The sequence below is a fragment of the Geotrypetes seraphini genome, chromosome 10 (genome assembly GCF_902459505.1).
Source record: "Geotrypetes seraphini chromosome 10, aGeoSer1.1, whole genome shotgun sequence".
NCBI lineage: Eukaryota > Metazoa > Chordata > Amphibia > Gymnophiona > Dermophiidae > Geotrypetes > Geotrypetes seraphini.
The window spans coordinates 80,744,576-80,766,398 of NC_047093.1; the positions used below are offsets into that span (position 1 = coordinate 80,744,576).

General features: G+C 43.6%; 1 protein-coding gene across 1 annotated transcript in view; it reads right to left on the minus strand.

Moving 5' to 3' along the window:
• Nucleotides 1-21,823, minus strand: part of LHX6 (LIM homeobox 6) — a 224,140-nt gene that overhangs the window by 11,137 nt on the left and 191,180 nt on the right. Inside the window, exons 7-8 of the mRNA XM_033961360.1 lie at nucleotides 20,920-21,015; nucleotides 5,545-5,719 (exon numbers count right to left, since the gene is read on the minus strand). Coding sequence (XP_033817251.1) covers nucleotides 5,545-5,719; nucleotides 20,920-21,015 — 271 coding nt within the window. The remainder of the gene's footprint in view (nucleotides 1-5,544; nucleotides 5,720-20,919; nucleotides 21,016-21,823) is intronic.

Genomic DNA, 21,823 nt, shown 5'->3' on the forward strand with positions numbered 1-21,823 from the left:
TTAACGGTACCCCCTCCAAAACGTCAGACGTGACCAGTGGAGTACCACAGGGCTCGGTCTTGGGCCCGATTCTATTCAACTTATTCATAGGTGATATGACCCAAGGGCTTAGAGGAAAAGTATCTTTGTTTGCCAACGCCGCCAAACTATGCAACATAGTAGGCAAAAGCATTTTGCCTGACAGTATGACGCAGGACCTACTACTACTGGAACAGTGGTCATCGACTTGGCAGCTATGCTTTAATGCTAAAAAGTGTAAAGTAATGCACCTGGGTAAGAGAAATCCATGCAGAACTTACACACTAAATGGTGAGACCTTGGCTAGGACCACGGCGGAACGTGATTTAGGGGTGATCATTAGTGATGACATGAAGGCTGCCAATCAAGTGGAGAAGGCTTCCTCTAAGGCAAGGCAAATGGTGGGTTGTATCCGTAGGGGTTTTGTCAGCAGGAGACCTGAAGTGATAATGCCACTGTACAGATCCATGGTGAGACCTCATTTGGAGTATTGTGTTCAATTCTGGAGACCACACTACCGGAAAGATGTGCGGCGAATTGAGTCGGTTCAGCGAATGGCCACCAGGATGGTCTCGGGGCTCAGGGATCTCATGTATGAAGAAAGGCTAAATAAATTGCAGCTGTACTCACTAGAGGAACGAAGAGAGAGGGGGGACATGATTGAGATGTTCAAATATGTTATGGGCCGTATCGAGGTGGAAGATGATATCTTCTGTCCTATAGGTCCTTCGACCACCAGAGAGCATCCGCTGAAAATCAGGGGAGGGAAATTTCGTGGTGATTCCAGGAAATACTTCTTCACAGAGAGGGTGGTCGATCATTGGAACAGTCTACCTCTGCAGGTGATTGATTCCAGCAGCGTGTCAGATTTTAAAAGAAAATGGGACATTCACGTGGGATCTCTAAGGGAGTAAAGTCAGGGGGGTGGGTCATTAGAGTGGGCAGACTTGATGGGCTATAGCCCTTTTCTGCCATCATATTCTATGTTTCTATGTTTCATTATGTGCGATGTTACATTGAGGAGGTTTTATATTGTCGTTTCATTGGTAATAGTCAGGAGTTTGCATTGAAATTTAAATTGCGCCACTCCATCATAATAGACGAGGCTTGAAAAACAAAAAGTACTGATCCCCTGAAGAAGCCTAGGGTGAAACGGGTCTCGTTGATCAGGATTCCTCCAAACAAGGTAAGTTTTTTTGCTTTGAGTTTATATTAAATTTTGATATTTAAATAATATGAAGAGGGTGTTTTTTTTTTTTTAAGATTTATAATTAAATGGATGTACCATTCGATTGCTCTGTAGAGATAATAATAATAATAATAATAATAACTTTATTCTTATATACCGCCATATCCAGCGAGTTCTAGGCGGTTTACATCAATTAGCAAATGACCTGCATTGACAAGCAGATTTACAACAAATTACAAGCAGATTTACAACAAATTACAACATAAAATATATCTAGGACCCAAAATGATGGGAATTGTGGACCCAACACAGTCCATGTTTCGACAATGATGTCTTCTCAGGGGTCCCTAACAAGTCCTGGTAAAAAAAGGGGGATTAGTTACGACTCAGTATTATTTTCAGCTTTTTATTCCACATGTTTTTATATCAGGACTTTTAGGGACCCCTGAGGAAGACAGCATTGTTGAAACACGGACCGTGTTGGGTCCACAGTTCCCAACTGTTTATGTGGATTATCAAATTGTATATCTTTAAATAAAGCCTGCATCTTGAACATTACCATCTCCACAGAGTTTTCGTTTTTGCTGGATTTGCATTTTCTGTGGGATTAAGGGTTAATCTTTTGCTTGTGTACTATTCAATTGACCAGCCTTGGTTGCTTGAAATGATTTGAAGGGAGTCTGAGGTCTTTTTTCCTCTTCTGGTATATAAATCTATAGCCAGTATATAGAATCTAAAGACATTTTAAATATCACATATGTGATTATTCAAGATTAAGATTTTTTGCTGCTCTATTTTTGATGTTTATCATTTGATTACAGTTTGCAGAGTTTTGTCTGTTATTTTATTCCAAGACAGTACCAGTTGACGCAAAGCCAACCGTACTTTAAAGCAGTGTTTCTCAACTCGGTCCTGGAATATCCCCTTGTTGGTCAGGTTTTCAGGATATCCATAATGAAAATGCATAAACCTGATTTGCATCAACTGCCTCCATTATATGCAAATCTCTTTCATACATATTCATTGCAGATAGCCTGAAAACCTGACCGGCAAGAGGGTATTCCAGGACCGAGCTGAGAAACACTGCTTTTGAGGATATCTGTACTCCAAGACAGTGCTGAGTTTGGGTCACCTTAAGCCATCTTGGAATATGGCACTGGTGATAGTGGGTAAATTGGAAATGTTGGTGGGGCTAGTAAGGTGAGAGATTTTTTAAAAAAAATCAGCAGCACATGTAAGGGCCCTTTTACTAAACAACATTAAGCATTTACCCCCTAATTCTATAAATGGGTCTTTGAGTTGAGTGTGCAAATTTGGGCACCTGCCCAATTTATGTGCACAACTTAATTGAAAAACAAGCCACTTAGCATTGATACTTGGGATTCATAATAAGCAATTATTAGCATTAATTTCGTGTGTTTTCAATAAAGACTTTATAACTGGTTGGAAAGACTCCTTTCTTGCCTTTTTTGTTTGACTGCATACATCCCAAGGCGAGGTGTTCTACTGTTTGCCTGGATGTAAGGGACAGACTATGTAACATCTATATAAACATGTAAAAGCAATTCTTTTAACAAAGTTGAATATGTTTTCACCTAAACCCCATCATACTATATGTTTATTTACTAGGATTTATTTACCGCTCAAGGCGATGTACAGGAAGAATAAACCAGAAATAAGCATCTAGGCCCTGATGCACAAAAGGTTCCCTTGCAAGTAAGACTGTTTTTTCAAGATTGGCAGGAGGGATGCCCACTGTCTCCTGCCTTGGTTGCCACTGCCCGAATCCCCCCAACACCCACCCATACCTTCTAATGAAGACCGGCAGGAGGGATGCCCACTCTCTCCTGCCGGCAGTCCTGCCTCTTCAAAATGGAGGACCTTCCCTGTCCTGGTACATCCTGGGATACACTGGGAGGGGCCTAAGGCCCAGGATGCACGCACTGGGAAGGGCAGCCATTTTGAAGAGGTGGGCTTGCCGGTAGGAGAGAATGGACATCCCTCCTGCCAGCTTTCATTAAAAGGTATGGGGGAGTCAGGGGTGTGGGGGCCCATGAAGTAGCAGTAGAAGCAGGAGGGAGTAGGCATCCCTCGTGCCAAACCTTTCCCTTGGGATTGGGAGGTCATGGATGGCTGGGGGATCGGAGGGAAGGAGGGAGAGAGGTATAGGGGTGTCGGGATGGTGGTGCCAATCCTATAGAGGGTCAGGCGTTCAGGGGGGAAGTCTGGGGTATGGGGGGTTCGGCACAGGGGATCCTAGCACAATCCTCCTTTTTTTTAATGGGCAGAGATGTTGTGAATATGCAACATATACACAACATCTGTGTCCATTAAAAAAACAAACCCTCTGGTCTTCCTGCCCCGAATGGCTGATTGGCAAGGGAAACCCTGAAGCTGTCGGCGGTTTCGGAGAGTCCTGCATCTCAGCTGATCAGCACAGGGAGAGAAGCCCGACAGGAGGATGGAGCTGAGCCTAGCAATTACTTTTCTGAGCAAGCACCAGGCACAGTTCCTCTGCCCTTTTAAAGGCAATTCTCCGCACAAATAGCATGCATATAATTCGTACGCTATTGTGCTGATCATCGCTAGTAAAAGAAAAATCGCTCCCACCACAATATTTTTTTTTACTGTGGTGTTGAAGCTTTATACATCCAGGTCCTAGTCAGAGATTTTTTTGAGGGGGGAGTCAGGGGTACTGAGTACTGGCATCTTTTCCATTACTTGATAAAAATGACACATGTTACCCAAGTATTAATAAAAGCTCAGGTTCTACACATTCAGTGCTGCCTTTCTGTGCATTCTGTGGCTGATGTGGAGTGGGTCCCTCAGTAATCACCCCACTCCTGAAGAATGGCCTGGTATTTGAGTACCGACACTTTTTTTTGCTAGAAAAAAAATGCACTGCACCAGTGCTAGTAAGCCTGACATACCCAGTACATACTTCTCATGCCTTGGACAGCAGCCTATTAATTGGATAGGGGATATATATACATTATTTTTTGCTTTATGTGATTATACTTAGTTTAGTGATGCAATTTTGTAGAGAGCTTGTGCAGACCAGTGGCATATCAAGGGTGAGAGGTGCCCGGGGCAGTGGCGCCCCTAGCCCGCCCTAGTCTCCGCTTCCACTCCTTCCCTGATCCTGCCTGCCGCGCACGCCCCCCCTTCCCTTCCCCCATACCTCTAGTTGGAGTTGTTGCTAGCAGCTGTCAACAAAGTGCTCCTCGCGACCCCCATTGGCTCTCCCTTTGACATCACTTCCTATGCGCGGTACCCAGAGGTGACATCAGCGGGAAAGCTGACTGGGTCACGAAGAGCATGTTGTTGACCGCCGCGAACACCAACTTCAACTAGAGCTACGTGGCGGGGAGGAATGAGAAAAGGCGGGGTGGAGAGGGGGAGGGGTGTTGGCATCCCCACCAACATGGTGCCCGGGGCAGACTGCCCTCCTCATCCCCCCACACCATGCCCTTTACTACTCCACTGATGCACACATATTTTCTCTGTTTGTACTCTGAGGATGACACATTCTGTGTGTGGATGAAGGTGCTGATTAGTGCAAAGTGCAAAGTGCTGTGTTGCTGTTAAAGCTTAGATAGGGGTGTCAAAGTCCCTCTTCGAGGGCCGCAATCCAGTCAGATTTTCAGGATTTCCCCAAAGAATATGCATGAGATCTATTAGCACACAATGAAAGCAGTGCATGCAAATAGATCTCATACATATTCATTGGGGAAATCCTGAAAACCCGACTGGATTGCGGCCCTCGAGGAGGGACTTTGACACCCCTAGTTTAGAGGATCTTTCCGACATCTCCCTCTTGACCAAACACTCTCAAGTCTGTTACTAAGATGGGAGTATTCCAGTTCTATAGACTAATGGTCATTTTCCTTCTTATGGATTAAATGCCATCCATGATTTCAGAGCTCAAACTTCTGTAATGCCAGCTGGTTTAAGTTGGGAGATCTATTATGGTAACTCTTAGGAAGCCTTAAAAAAAATCCTTAGAAAGCTATTTTGCAGTATCTAAAGACTACCCAAAATGCACTGCTGGATGTAGTTTTTGAGATGGGCACATCTCTGTTTTCTTGATCAAACTCCCTCTTATCTGTGAACTGGATTGGCCACATTTAGAAGCAGAATACTGGGCTAGGTGGACCTTTGTTCTGACCCGGTATGTCAATTCTTATGTTCTTATATTCTTACCCATGCAATTCACACAGAATTGATAATAAACAAACTCCATGATGAAAAGTACAGAATAGAATATTAGAAAATAGGCTTTGTTGGAGAACTTAAAGATAAAAGGAATGAATAAATGTTTCACATGCCACACTTACTTTCTATGTATCCGTGCAGTGTTACCATTCTGGCCCTTTCAGGGCTGTTGAAAGGTGAGTAATGAATCTCGTCTGCTAATGAAGAGGGAATTCGAGACTGAGGAGGTCCTGGTGGAGGCACTGTGTGCTGCGGGGTATGCTTTTTGTGCCGTGCTCTGCAGTTCTGAAACCAAACCTAAAATATAAATATGTATAAAGCTCCTTGGATTTCCAGATATTGCAAAATGTTCATGACACCTTAGTTTTCACTTAGAGATGTTACCACAGCAGTAATTCAGGTACCTCCAACCATCATTATATCATTGGAGGACCAGACTAATTTGGCCCCTGGGCAGTAAGGGTTAAGGGCAACGTTCGCTCTAAGGACTGAGTTGATGTGAGCATAAATTTCCCATTACATTACTCTGATGGTATTATACACACTGTACATTATATATTAAGAATTATAAATAGAAAAATAAAAAATAAGATGAATTTTATTGAAAGGTCTTACAACATTTTTCAATTAGCTCTCAGAGGCCAACACTTCCTTCCCCAGGACAAGACAATAAGCTGCTGTGACCTGAGAAAGGAGGTTTTGGTCTGACAGTTGGTCAAAAATGTATTAAAATTAATTCAATGAAAATATATAATTTTAATTCTATTTTCTATTTATTGTATTAACTTTTATAAACACAAGTACCACACTACTTTATCCTGAATTAAAAATAAAATTATTTTCTCTACTTTTATTTTCTGGCCATTCACTTCTCTGGTTTCTGCTTTTCTCTATCTTAAGTCTCTTTCCAGGATTGTTCTCTCCTCCTATTCTTTTCTGCTTTCTTCAATTTATTTCTCTACCTCTATGTCCAGATTTAACTCATTCTTACTATCTACCGTATTTTCGCGGATATAACGCGCGCGTTATACGTGATTTTACGTACCGCGCATACCCCTCGCGCGTTATATGCCTGAGCGCGGTATACAAAAGTTTTTAAACATAGTTCCCACCCCGCCCGACGCCCGATTCACCCCCCCAGCAGGACCGCTCGCACCCCCACCCCGAACGACCGCTCGCACGCGCTCCCACCCGCACCCGCATCCACGATCGGAGCAAGAGGGAGCCCAAGCCCTCTTGCCCGGCCGACTCCCCGACGTCCGATACATCCCCCCCCCCCGGCAGGACCACTCGCACCCTCACCCCGAAGGACCGCCGACTCCCCAACAATATCGGGCCAGGAGGGAGCCCAAACCCTCCTGGCCACGGCGACCCCCTAACCCCACCCCGCACTACATTACGGGCAGGAGGGATCCCAGGCCCTCCTGCCCTCGACGCAAACCCCCTCCCCCCAACGACCGCCCCCCCACCAAGAACCTCCGCCCGTCCCCCAGCCGACCCGCGACCCCCCTGGCCGACCCCCACGACACCCCCACCCGCCTTCCCCGTACTTTGTGTAGTTGGGCCAGAAGGGAGCCCAAACCCTCCTGGCCACGGCGACCCCCTAACCCCACCCCGCACTACATTACGGGCAGGAGGGATCCCAGGCCCTCCTGCCCTCGACGCAAACCCCCCTCCCTCCAACGACCGCCCCCCCCTCAAGAACCTCCGACCGACCCGCGACCCCCCTGGCCGACCCCCCCACCCCCCTTCCCCGTACCTTTGGAAGTTGGCCGGACAGACGGGAGCCAAACCCGCCTGTCCGGCAGGCAGCCAACGAAGGAATGAGGCCGGATTGGCCCATCCGTCCTAAAGCTCCGCCTACTGGTGGGGCCTAAGGCGCGTGGGCCAATCAGAATAGGCCCTGGAGCCTTAGGTCCCACCTGGGGGCGCGGCCTGAGACACATGGTCGGGTTTGGCCCATGTGCCTCAGGCCGCGCCCCCAGGTGGGACCTAAGGCTCCAGGGCCTATTCTGATTGGCCCACGCGCCTTAGGCCCCACCAGTAGGCGGAGCTTTAGGACGGATGGGCCAATCCGGCCTCATTCCTTCGTTGGCTGCCTGCCGGACAGGCGGGTTTGGCTCCCGTCTGTCCGGCCAACTTCCAAAGGTACGGGGAAGGGGGGTGGGGGGGTCGGCCAGGGGGGTCGCGGGTCGGTCGGAGGTTCTTGAGGGGGGGGCGGTCGTTGGAGGGAGGGGGGTTTGCGTCGAGGGCAGGAGGGCCTGGGATCCCTCCTGCCCGTAATGTAGTGCGGGGTGGGGTTAGGGGGTCGCCGTGGCCAGGAGGGTTTGGGCTCCCTTCTGGCCCAACTACACAAAGTACGGGGAAGGCGGGTGGGGGTGTCGTGGGGGTCGGCCAGGGGGGTCGCGGGTCGGCTGGGGGACGGGCGGAGGTTCTTGGGGGGGGGCGGTCGTTGGGGGGAGGGGTTTGCGTCGAGGGCAGGAGGGCCTGGGATCCCTCCTGCCCGTAATGTAGTGCGGGGTGGGGTTAGGGGGTCGCCGTGGCCAGGAGGATTTGGGCTCCCTCCTGGCCCAATATTGTCGGGGAGTCGGCGGTCCTTCGGGGTGGGGGTGCGAGTGGTCCTGCCGAGGGGGGAGAAGAATCGGACGTCGAGGGGGGGCATCAGGCTTTCAGGATGGGGACAGGACTTCAAGGGGGGACAGGCAGACCTTCAAGGGGGGACAGGCAGACCTTCAAGGGGGGACAGGACTTCAAGGGGGACAGGCACGGAGAGGCGGGGCAGTGCACCGAAAGTCAGGGCGGGTGAATGGTGAGTCGGGGCAACCAGAGGAGAGTCGGGGCAACCAGATGAGAGTCGGGGAGGGCGAAAGGAGAATCGGGGTGGCCAGAGGAGAGTCGGGGAGAGCGAAAGGAGAGTCGGGGTGGCCAGAGGAGAGTCGGGCAGCATGCGCGTTATATGCCTGAGCGCGGTATAGAAAAGTTTTTGTACATATCATCGTGATTTCTGCGCGCTATACCCCTGTGCGCGTTTTACAACGGTGCACGTTATATCCGCGAAAATACGGTAGTCTTCAAGTTTCCACTTTTTTATGGTCTACCGGCAGCTTTCCATCTCGTTCCCTCATCCTGGCTCTCTTATTTTACTTCTCCTTATTCCTAGTCTTTCACTAGCTCTGCCCTTTTTCTCTCCCCCTTCTGTAGAGTGTTTACCCTTATATCTGCCCTTTCTTTCCCCTTCCATCATTATCTCCCTCCTTTCTGTTTCTCCCCCAAATATCAGCTAATTTCTCTCCTCTCTTCCATCCAGCATCTTCACACTCTCTCTCCCCCTCCATCAATATCTCCTTCCTCTGTCTGTTCCCCCTTCCATATAGTCTGCCTCTTCTCCCTTTCACTCCACCTTCCATCATCTCATTCCTGTCTCTCCCCTCTTCCATCCAGGCTTCATTCTCTCTCCTTCTATTCCCACCTCCCCTTTCCATCCAACATCTCCCCTCTCTCCCCTTCCATCAATATTTCCATCCTCTTTGTATCTCTCCTATTCCATATGTCTCTCCCCCTCACCTTCCATCCAGCATGTCTCCATTCACTTTCCCATTCCATCATCTCCTTCCTCTCTGTACCCTACCCCCTAACATCTGCCTTCTCTCTCTCCTGCTCTATCTAGAATCTTTCTTCCCACTTCTATACAAAATCTACTTTCTCCCCCTACCCCAAACCAATTCCACCAGCTTCAGCCCCATTTCTCTCCTCTCACCCCACTTCCAGTGTCAACCCCTCTCCCCTACCCCTTTTCCACCAATGTCTCTGCCCCACTCTCTCCCATCCAACCCCCATCCACCAGCGCCTGCCCCTATCTCTCCCCTAACCTACATCCACCAGCATCTGCCCCCTCTCCCAACAATTCTACATCCACCAGCATCTGCTCCCTCTCTCTCTCTCTCCCCCACCCCAGATCCAGAAATGTTTGCCCCCTAGCATCCTCATTGCTGATGCTGCACTCCCAAAACAGCAGCAAGCTGAAATAAACTGGCTTCTGACTTTCCCCAAACATACCCACCACTGTCGACTTTGCCCCAGAAGAAGTGATGTCAGAGATGGTGGGCCAGCAGCAGTGGAAATGTTTGGGAAGGTCCTGCAGCGGGTTAGCTTCAGTTTGCCGCTGCTGCTGCTGCTGTTTCAGGAAAGTAGCAGCAGTGACACAAGATGAAGAGTGATGCCGGAGGGGTGCTGTTCCTGACCCCACCAGCTGTACCAGAGCTCTAGTACTGTTGGTTTCCCAGAGCAGGATTGCCATACTGCAGAAAAGCTCTATACAGAAATTCTAACACCAGCTAGGTGTTAAAGAGAAGGAGGGAATTTTGTTTGTGATACCTTTTAAACCTTTTAGGGGTAAAATGTCTAATCATTACTTTTTATTGTAATGGGGAAATGGTTATATTAATTATATACATGTAATTTCATTACTTTAATGAATTTCCATATATGTAGAGAATGTACTTTACTTTGATACCATACTCCAGAATTTATTTATTCATTCTTTATGAATATGTATATGTACATTTATTAAATATTTTAGTCTATAGGGGTTGATTAATTTTAATTTATGGGAGGGAAAAAGGGGTTTCTTTTTTAGAGTATTGAAGTATTCATTTTATGATTAATTAAAAAAAAGTTTATTATTTTATAAATTAATTACCTGGGTGCCCTGAAAGCTTATATTAATTCCTGGATATATGTTTCTAAAATTTTAGAAGTCAGTTCTCATTGTTGTAAGTTTATTTAATAGTTTATTAGAGGGGGTTTTGATATAATTGTGGGGATTTTAAAGGGTATTCATTGATCATATTATTAAAATGAAGTTGTTTGCTTAATTTTAATAATGAATTTCCACATAGATAGCGAATGAACTTTATTTGGTGGTTATATTCTATTAACTGTTTGTCTACTTCATAGAAAATATTTATCTATTTATTTCGGTATTCATGACATTTTTAGTATATAGGGGTTGATTAATTGTAATTACATAAGAGAAAGTAATGAATTTGGTTTCCTGAGGGAGGAATATGGCTGCAAGTCTAAATATATGTCTTCAAGCAATCGTATGATAAGGGAGGTAGGGAATTGGGGGAAAGGAAGAGGTTTTTAGGGGTTTAGGACGTGTATTGAACAAAGGGTGTATTTTTGTGGGATATTTGGTATACTATTATAAGTTCTCTTCTTTAAAATTTTGCAATGAATTTTAAATTGTTTTCTTTAAATGTTAATAGCCTCAATCATCCTGCTAAGAAGAAGAAAACGCTTAATTTTTTAAAGCAGCAAGGTGCGGATGTATGTATGATACAGGAAACTCATTTGACTGTGGGGGAATCTATGAAACTAGAAGGAGGATGGGTTAAGCAGTGTTTTTTCGCACCGGCTATGGGAAAGAAAGCAGGTGTGGCTATTTTAGTCCATAAGAAATGTTCAGCTGTATTTCATTTTATTGCTGCAGATCCTTCAGGAAGGTGGGTTGAGGTGAAGATGACCTTGGGGAAACATGCTCTGATGCTGTTTTGTGTCTATGCCCCTAATTCAAATCACAATTTGTTGAGGCACAAACGTGAAACTAATAATAAATATATTAAAAATACATATTGTGAAATCCAGTTATGAGCAGGGATTCATCCAGACCATATATATCAAAGATATAGCTGACATACTAGAAATCAAAAAGATGAAAAGGAGAAAAATAAACCTCAATTGAGGGATGTTGGGACTACACAAGTACCCAACCCTCCACTCATCATCACGGGTTTATAAAAAACTCCAAAACATGTATAAATAATCAATTCTCACGTTTTTCATTCATACAAAATCTTCTTTTTGTTATTTTCTCAGTCTTTTTTATAAATTCAATGTAAATGTCAAGCAGTAGAAGGCCCGAATCCCAAACTTAACCACATTAATTGGCGAGGACTACAGCTGGATACAATAAGTGTAAGCAGTTTTTAGAGATATGAAGCATACAAATGGAACCGTGAAAAAATACACTCATCTGAAATCGAGGGTTTTCACCAAAGGCTTCCAACTCAAAATCCCGACAGAAAGACTTTCTGTTTCGCCCGGCAAGGGCTACTTCAGGGGAAAAATGCCAACTCGAATATCTCTCTGCTTCTTACTGTCTACTGGTAGTAAAGCCGACTCCTCTCAGGAGTTGGCATTTTTCCCCTGAAGTAGCCCTTGCCGGGCGAAACAGAAAGTCTTTTCTGTCGGGATTTTGAGTTGGAAGCCTTTGGTGAAAACCCTCGATTTCAGATGAGTGTATTTTTTCACGGTTCCATTTGTATGCTTCATATCTCTAAAAACTGCTTACACTTATTGTATCCAGCTGTAGTCCTCGCCAATTAATGTGGTTAAGTTTGGGATTCGGGCCTTCTACTGCTTGACATTTACATTGAATTTATAAAAAAGACTTTGAGAAAATAACAAAAAGAAGATTTTGTATGAATGAAAAACATGAGAATTGATTATTTATACATGTTTTGGAGTTTTTTATAAACCCGTGATGATGAGTGGAGGGTTGGGTACTTGTGTAGTCCCAACATCCCTCAATTGAGGTTTATTTTTCTCCTTTTCATCTTTTTGATTTCTAGTATGTCAGCTATATCTTTGGTATATATGGTCTGGATGAATCCCTGCTCATAACTGGATTTCACAATACCTAATTCAAATCAAACATAAGTAACTCCTCAAAAGGTTGCCAAAAGGTGCTTAAAAAGATATGAAAAAAGGCAAAAATGTCAAAGGACTCTATGAGTGTAATCATCAGCCGATCACCGCAACCAAACCATACAACACTAAACAATAAATGATATAAAAATAATGATTTAGAGATAGGGGCAATCTCAGTGTGAGGTTTTAGCGACGGGAGAAACAACTCCAGCGCTTACACATACAGAGACGAAGGTGAATCACCTCCGCCTTCACACCATCATAGAGAGCCCCATGTGTGCGAAATCAAACGTGCTAAATAAATATCATTAAATCAATCACAAACTGTGAACTATTATAAAGAGTGAAAAACTGAAAAAACACTCATAGAGTCCTCCCCAGCCTAATCCCCAAGATGCATAATAAAACCACAGCCAACTTAGCTTTAGGATGAGCCAGAAGTCAATGAAGATTGAAGGAGACAAAAATGGTCTCTAGTTCAGAAATCCCTTCATCAGGAACATAAGACTGGAACAGAACCGGCTGGGGGGGGGGGGGGGGGGAAGGAGAGCTCGAAGAGACAGCTCGTCGAGCTTAAAAGCAGAGCAAAAAATGATGTCAAAACACAGCCAACCAATAACTGAAAAAGAGGAGGAGTCACAAATCAAGTAATGGTGTTCCACTCTATACATTCATTAAGACTCCCCGAGGTGACAGTCCGGAGATGAAAGATCCAATATTGTTCTCTCAGTTGGATCTGTGTCATTCTGTCCCCTCTAAATGTTTCAGGAATCTGTTCCAGCACCACCCATGTTAAATGTTGAAACTCGTGGCCCAGTTGTAAACAATGAGGGACAAGAGGAGCTGACATGACAGCCTGATGGAATCTACTCTTGTGTTCTGTCAGACTTGTTCTAATCATTCTACATGTACGCCCTACATCAGATAACCCACAGGGGCAGCTGATAACATATATAACCCACCGTGATTCACAGGTAGTATGACTCTTTAACTGATATTCCACATTGGTATGCGGATGCTGCCAGTAGGACGCAGTGATGGTATTGGCACACATATTACAGTGTCCACAAGGTTGATGAAGACCATTATTAGGTCTGCTCTTTGTGACATGAGTAGACAGCAAGTTTTTTAGATTCCTGGGACGAGAAAACGCAATGAGGGGGGGTTCATGAAAGACAGAGTGGAAACTCAACACCTGCTAGTGTTGTCTAATAATTTTAGCCACTTGTTGAGCCTGTGGAGAATACGTAACCACACATACTTGACGTTCTGGATCAGAACGTTAAACGTGATATAACAGTGATTCAGGATTGGCATACCGGGCACGTAAATATGCCCGTCTGATAGTCCACTCCGGATATCCTCTTGCCAAAAAACGTTGGGATATGAGCAAATGCGGCGAATTCTCAGAAATTGTCCGACCGGAACAACCTGTTTAAGTCTCGAAGGATGACAACTGGTAAAATGTAAATAGGTGTTCCGGTAGGTAGCTTTTCTAAAAACAGACGTTATCAATTTTCCCGCACTTTTACTCACCACAGTTTCCAAATAAGTTACAGAAATGACACTTGTGGTGGCAGTAAACTTCAGATTTTTATCCACAGAGTTGAGCCAGTCCAAAAACACATGAAACCGAGCCAGAGAGTCAGTCCATATTAAAAACACATCATTGATGTAATGAAGCCACACCGAGATGGCAGACATCCAAGTAGAAGGATAAAGAGAGCACTCCTCAAAATTAGATACATACAGATTCGCGACACTGGGAGCCATTGCAGTACCCATCGCTACCCCGTGCGTCTGCAAATAGAAATCTCCTTGTGCTTCAAAAAGCCCGGTATGCCAATCCTGAATCACTGTTATATCACGTTCAACGTTCTGATCCAGAACGTCAAATATGTGTGATTACGTATTCTCCATAGGCTCAACAAGTGGCTAAAATTATTAGACAACACTAGCAGGTGTTGAGTTTCCACTCTGTCTTTCATGAACCCCCCCTCATTGCGTTTTCTCGTCCCAGGAATCTAAAAAACTTGCTGTCTACTCATGTCACAAAGAGCAGACCCAATAATAGTCTTCATCAACCTTGTGGACACTGTAATATGTGTGCCAATACCATCACTGCGTCCTACTGGCAGCATCCGCATACCCATGTGGAATATCAGTTAAAGAGTCATACTACCTGTGAATCACGGTGGGTTATATATGTTATCAGCTGCCCCTGTGGGTTATCTTATGTAGGGCGTACATGTAGAATGATTAGAACAAGACTGACAGAACACAAGAGTAGACTCCATCAGGCTGTCATGTCAGCTCCTCTTGTCCCTCATTGTTTACAACTGGGCCACGAGTTTCAACATTTAACATGGATGGTGCTGGAACAGATTCCTGAAACATTTAGAGGGGACAGAATGACACAGATCCAACTGAGAGAACAATATTGGACCTTTCATCTCCGGACTGTCACGCTGGGGGGTCTTAATGAATGTATAGAGTGGAACACCATTACTTGATTTGTGACTCCTCCTCTTTTTCAGTTATTGGTTGGCTGTGTTTTGACATCATTTTTTGCTCTGCTTTTAAGCTCGACGAGCTGTCTCTTCGAGCTCTCCTTTTTCCCCCCCAGCCGGTTCTGTTCCAGTCTTATGTTCCTGATGAAGGGATTTCTTCCCGAAACCGGGCTTGGTTGAACTAGAGACCATTTTTGTCTCCTTCAATCTTCATTGACTTCTGGCTCGTCCTAAAGCTAAGTTGGCTGTGGTTTTATTATGCATCTTGGGGATTAGGCTGGGGAGGACTCTATGAGTGTTTTTTCAGTTTTTCACTCTTTATAATAGTTCACAGTTTGTGATTGATTTAATGATATTTATTTAGCACGTTTGATTTCGCACACATGGGGCTCTCTATGATGGTGTGCAGGCGGAGGTGATTCACCTTCGTCCCTGTATGTGTAAGCGCTGGAGTTGTTTCTCCCGTCGCTAAAACCTCACACTGAGATTGCCCCTATCTCTAAATCATTATTTTTATATCATTTATTGTTTATTGTTGTATGGTTTGGTTGCGGTGATCGGCTGATGATTACACTCATAGAGTCCTTTTGACATTTTTGCCTTTTTTCGTACCTAATTCAAATCAAGCAGAATTTTTTAAAACTCTTCAACAGGTACTTCTGCCACTAGCTGCCTCTAATCTAGTGGTAGCTGGGGACTTCAATGCTGTTATAGATCCATTGTTGAATAAACAACCCAGTAGGATTTTGAAATCAATGGGATTGGATAATTTAGTTCAATCCTGTGGGTTAAAAGATATCTGGCGAATTCTCCATTTTAATGCTCAGGAGTTTTCCTTTTGCTCCCAGGTTCATAAATTGTTTTCAAGAATAGATTATGTATTTGTATCAGATCAATCAGTTCAACAGGTAACCAAAACTGGCATAAATTCAATTATTTTATCAGATCATGCTGGAGTTTGGATTGAATTAAAATTTGAGGAACAAGATTGTAATAGACCTGTGTGGAGGTTCAATAATACATTGCTTGCAGATTCTAACTTTATTGAAGAATTTCAATTAAAAATGAATAAATATTTTCAAATCAATGCCTCAGAGGAAATCTCCTTAGAAATATTATGAGATGCTTTTAAAGCTACCATGAGAGGGCAAATTATCTCATATTTGGCACATGTAAGGAAACAACTTAAATTGGAATTCTCTAATTTGGAACAAAATATTAAGGACCTAGAGTCACAATTGGCCTTGAAATGGGAATGAAATACTTTGCAGGCCCTCTTAAAAGCTAAATACAGATATAATGAGATTTCCTCTCAAATGGCTAGGAAGGAGTTGTTTTCTCAACAGGCTCTGTATTATGGAAACTCAAATAAAGCGGGGAGAATATTAGCTAATTACCTTAAAGCTAAAAAAGGAGTGTAAAAATTGTGGCTATCACTAATGAGATTGAGGAAACTCATTCTCAAATTGGAAATATCTTAAAACAATTTTTGAAATATTATAAGGCTTTATATTCTTCTGAGCTTTATTTAAATAAAGAACTTGAGGGTTTAGAGTTCTTAAAGTTAATTAAGGGACCTAAAATTCCTGAGCATATAAAAGGAACTCTTGAGGAGCCTATATCAATGAAAGAATTACAAGCAGCGTTGAAGTCCCTTAGAGTTGGATCCACTCCAGGTGGCGATGGGTTCACTATAGAGTTTCACAAATCATTTCAAATTACCTTATTACTTCATTTATTAAATTTATATCAGGCTCAACTGATTGAAGGTTGTATTACAGGTACTATGGAAGAATCTTTAACTATAGTTTTGCTGAAGCCAAATAAAGATCCTACGTTGGTTTCAAATTACAGGCCTATATCTTTGATTAAAGTACTGTAGATGGAAAACTTCTGGCTAAGTTATTGGCTTTACGCTTGGCAAAGGCTCTCCCTTATATTATTGGTATGCACCAAACGGGTTTTGTTGTTCAAAGACATTCATCAAACAACACCAGACTGGCTTTTAATGTTAAATCTAACAAAAAATATGGAAGATCTGGCCTTCTCGGTATCATTGGATGCAGAGAAGGCCTTTGATCGTGTGGAATGGACCTTCATGTATCAAGCAATGGATTCAAATGATTCAAAACTTATATAGTTTCCCTTATGCAAGATTATACATAAATAATAATTTTTCTGAACGTTTTTGTCTTAAAAGGGGAGTTAGACAAGGGTGTCCGTTATCTTTTTTTGCTTTTTGACATTGTATTGGAACCCTTGTTATTGGCTATTCAGCAGGCAAAGGAGATACAGGGTTTCCTTATCCAGGTTGGGAATACAAGGTCTCTGCTTATGCAGATGACATATTGCTTCATTTGAGGAATCCTGAAACTACCATTCCGCATTTACTGGATCTGATTGATAGATTTGGAAAATTCTCTGGTTACAAAATAAACTGGAGCAAATCAGAGGTTCTTCCACTAAATGTATATTGTACAAAAGGATTATTTGATACATTCCCTTTTCTTTGGAAGGGTATAAAATATTTAGGTATTTGGATAAAAAGTACCCTAGAAGAAACTATGAAAGTAAATGAAAAATCTTTATTGCTGAAGGTCACAGAAATGTGTGAGCATTGGAACCCATTACATTTGTCTTGGTGGGGGAGAGTCCAAACAGTTAAGATGATGATTTTGCCTGTGGTGTGTTACCAAATGGGAATGTTACCTTTGGTTTTTCAGGAGTCCTTATATATAAAATTAAATAGTATTCTGACAAAATTTATTTGGCTGGGGAAAGCAGCAAGAATTGCTAGGGTATCTCTACAAAAACCAATTGCAGAGGGTGGGGTAAATTTTCCAAACTTTTATAGGTACTATCAAGCCTATATGTACTAGATACTCCCTAAGCTCATGGAAAATCTCCCAGACTGGTTATGGTTAGAATGGCAACTCATGTCACCTTTGAGGTTGAGTCATGTGTTAATTATTAAGATGTCTAGATTATATAAGGATAATAGAATCCTAGTAGATACATGGAAAACCTTAAAATGTGTGACTAATTTAACACCTATTTCGGATCATAAATCAACTCATCAGAACCTATGGTTGAACTTCAAGATTCAAATTGGCGGATTTAAGGTCATCTGGAAGTATTGGATGAAGGCGGGTATACGTACTTTGGATGATGTTATTTCAGATGGTAAGCTGCTTGATTTTTCACAATTGCAACACAAATTTTGTCTTAATAAATCACAAAATTATAGATGGTTGCAGTTGAAGCAGGCCATTCAGGTTGGGTTCCCTGAATGGAAAAATCTCAGTAATCAGTATAGTTTGCCGCTGTTATGCTTTCAGGTGGACTTCCTGGGACATCAGGCTGCTCAGTGGCATAAATTAATATCTGGATTTTTAAATAAGAAACCAAAGACTGGTCTTCGGGACATTTGGAGCATTGAGATCAAGCATCAAATTACTGCATCTCAATGGCCACGTATTTGGGCTTGGAGGATGAGATGTACAGTGTCTGCATCTATGAGACAAACTTGTTTTTTTTCTGTTACATAAAGCATTTTGGACCCCGGTTCATTTACAGAAGTTAGATAGCTCTAAATCTAATCGATATTGGCACTGTCATCTTGAAGCTGGGACATTAGATCATTTGTTATTTTATTGTCCATTAATAATTGCTTTCTGGAAATCAATATGGGGCCAAATAAATATTTTGTTAGATAATCCGGTGGCATTATCCTATGACACCGTATTGTTTGGCATGTCAATGAGGGCTAAAAGCCAAATATCCTCTAATAACAATAAGCTTCTACTCATTATGACAGGGGTTGCCATACAACATATTAAGAATAATTGGAAAAATTGGGATAGGCTGAATTATAGCTTTTGGTGGAACTCTTTGTGTCACATATTCAAAATGGAAAGGATAATTGTCATGCAGCAGGGAAATCTTAAGAAATTTCAGGTTATTTGGGAGCCATTAATAAGATACTGTAAAGATTGAAATTACTGCATAGAATAAATTTAATTTTTTTTCCCTTTTGTTCATACACGTCTGGGTGGGGGGGGGGAATATTTCATGCTTTCTTTTACTTATGAATAATTGTTGGGTATAAGGGAGGGGGAATATTTGATGAGAGTTCAAATTTGATGATATATTAAGTGATGTTAAAGTATAAAATGATTGTATTTTATGTTACACTTATTTTGAGTTTTAAAAATGAATAAATATTTATAAAAAAAAAAAAAAGAAAGAGCGATTCTGTAACAAGGCTTCTCTAAAAATTTAGGCACTATGCATGTTAGGCGTGGGCGTGGCTTTGTGTTAGGCACCTAGTTACAGAATCGCTGCTCTTAAGCGTGCTTAAGCGCTCGCATGGGCGCCTAAGTTTTAGTTGTGCCTAGAGCTGGCCTATTTATTAGGCGCCTCCAAAATAGGTGCCACTCAGCGTGATTCACTAAACAGCACCCAATTTTGCTTGAATCGCACTGAACGGTGCCTACTTCGGCACCTAACTTTTGGGCGCTTCTTATAGAATTTGCCCTTAAATATTGAACTTAACTACATAGATTTTAACTGGCCACATGGAACTAGATATCCAGAGGCCTTTTTATCAAGCTGCGTTAAAAAGTAGCCTTAATGAATACTTATGTGGACCATTCCTGTGTGCTAAGGTCATTTTTATCACCAAGGTAAAATGACAATTTTTCTTTTTTTTCCCCCCTATTAATGGCCCCACAAAAATTTTTGCATTAGTGCCATTAGCACTTGAGCCTCTAATGTCACTCATTATGTAGGCAGTTAGGGGCAAAGTAGAGTGTGGCAATGTAGCTGCATTAACCAATTAGTGCAGAAAATGCCCACTCTTCATGCCCAGATCTACCCCAGTGCTAAAAAATTAATTTTACTTTTTAGCGCATGGGTAGCACATGCATATCCAAAAATTACCACAGGATGCCCCTCACAGTAAGCCCTTTTTTACTGTAGTAAACACTGCAGCTTTGTCAAAGGACCCCTTAGTTCCCGTGCATGACCCGGAATTGAATATAAGAACATAAGAACATAAGAACATAAGTAGTCGCCTCCGCCGGGGCAGACCAGAGGTCCATCCCGCCCAGCGGTCCGCTCACGCGGCGGCCCATCAGGCATATTGCCTGAGCAGCGGTCCCTGACTAATTTTATACCTACCTCTACACTTATCTCTAAACCTTCCACTACTCTTATCTGTACCCCTCAATCCCTTTGTCCTCCAGGAACCTATCCAGGTCTTCCTTGAAACCCTGTACTGTGCTATTTCCTATCACGGCCTCCGGAAGGGTGTTCCATGTGTCCACCACCCTCTGTGTGAAAAAGAATTTCCTTGCGTTTGTTCTAAATCTGTCCCCCTTCAATTTCATCGAGTGACCCCTTGTTCTTGTGGTTTCTTTCAAATTGAAAAATCTGTCCTTGTCAACCTTTTCGATGCCCCTCAGGATCTTGAAGGTCTCTATCATATCTCCTCTGAGTCTCCGCTTTTCCAGGGAGAACAGCCCCAGCTTCTTCAGTCTGTCAATATCCTGGCATAAATCTAGTAGTCACTGCCATCATCTCCAACTGGCTACTTAACTGGCTACTTCTCCAGTCCTCACACACCTGGCACCATGATCCCTATCCCAGAGGTAGAACCAAAGGAGGCTGAGCCACTGACAAGCCTGAGCTAATGTCAGAACCAGACCCTGAGAACAAACCAGAATTTAGGTTTGACTAGGAGTACCAGACTTCCGGATTTTCACAGACATGTCCTCCTTTTGAGGACATGTCTGGGGCTCCAGATGGCTTTTCAAAACTCAGATTTTGAAAAGCTTCTGACGTCAGGACAGCATCCGCAAACATGCAGATGCACACGATGACGTCATCACGTCACATCTGCGCATGCATGGATGCTGTCGATGCCATCTTGATGCACAAACAGGTTAAGGGGTGGGGCTGGGGGGCATGACGCGGGCAGAACTGGGCGGGACTGGGGGGGCATGAACATGAGTCCGGATTTTCCTTTGGGAATGCCTGGTAACCCTAGGTATTGTGAGAGTTTCAAGATGTGCAATTTCAGGGCTTAGACTGTCCAATCGCCAACTCTCCTTTATCACCAATCAACTGGCAACTTTCATTTTTCTACCCACTGGCATTCGTTTGTTATCATCTGGATGAACTCCATGGTGCAACCCACCCCACATAAACCATTCTAAATCACTGCTTTAGGCTTTTGAACATTCCAAAAAGAAAGAAACCTACAATCTTTACCTGAATAACTCTTCTACTGAGGCCTGTCATATCTGCAAGTTTCTGGAGCGTCTGTGCATCAGGGTTGTTGTCTTGAGCAAACTGTGCCTGCATGACCTACAGCAGAGAATGAGGCAAAATGTCAATGGTCAATACATGTCATTTCTTTTTCTGTTTTTCATTCTGCTCCTTTGGGATTCCAGTCCAATCAGAATCAGGACTGGAATTTGGCACTATAAGCCTTCAATCGCAAGCTCCCAGGGGTGTTTCTGTTCTGTTTATATCTCCTTCCCACTCTAGCTCAATCATTATAGTGACAGTCCTAAGCTTAGTGCCAAACACTGGAGTTCCTTCAGGAACCCTGCAATCATGAGCCTTAAATGTTAATACCATCAGGTACTGCTGTTATGTAATGCCTAGAACTCCCTCCCTCCAGAAGGGGTGTGCCGCAAACTTTTTAAGGTGCGGCATACTAATCTCACGGCTGCGGATTGAGGGAACCCAGAAATGCACAGATGTCCTCCAGTCACGACCCTGAGCTTCCTATTACTGCTTGTGGTGGTGGTGGGGGGAGGGGTGCTGCAGAAAGAGAGGTGAGGAGAAGGAGCAGAGGCGCAGGTGCCGGCTGACTGACTCCAGGACGTTCCTTTCACCGCAAGAGGCACGAACTGTAAGCGGTCAACCAGTACCGGCACCTCTCCTCCTCGCCGGCATCTCGCGGCACACCTGGAATCTGCCGGGGCATACAGTTTGCGATACACTGCTCTAGAAGCTACAAATGCCGCCCCCATGGCATCTCAGCCTCATTTCACCCAGAGAGCAGAAGACCTAACTAAAGTCCTCTTTATGCCATTTCCTCTGAGCTACATTCAGCGGCGTAGCAAGGGTGAGAGGTGCCTGGGGTGGTGGTGCCCCTCTCCTACCC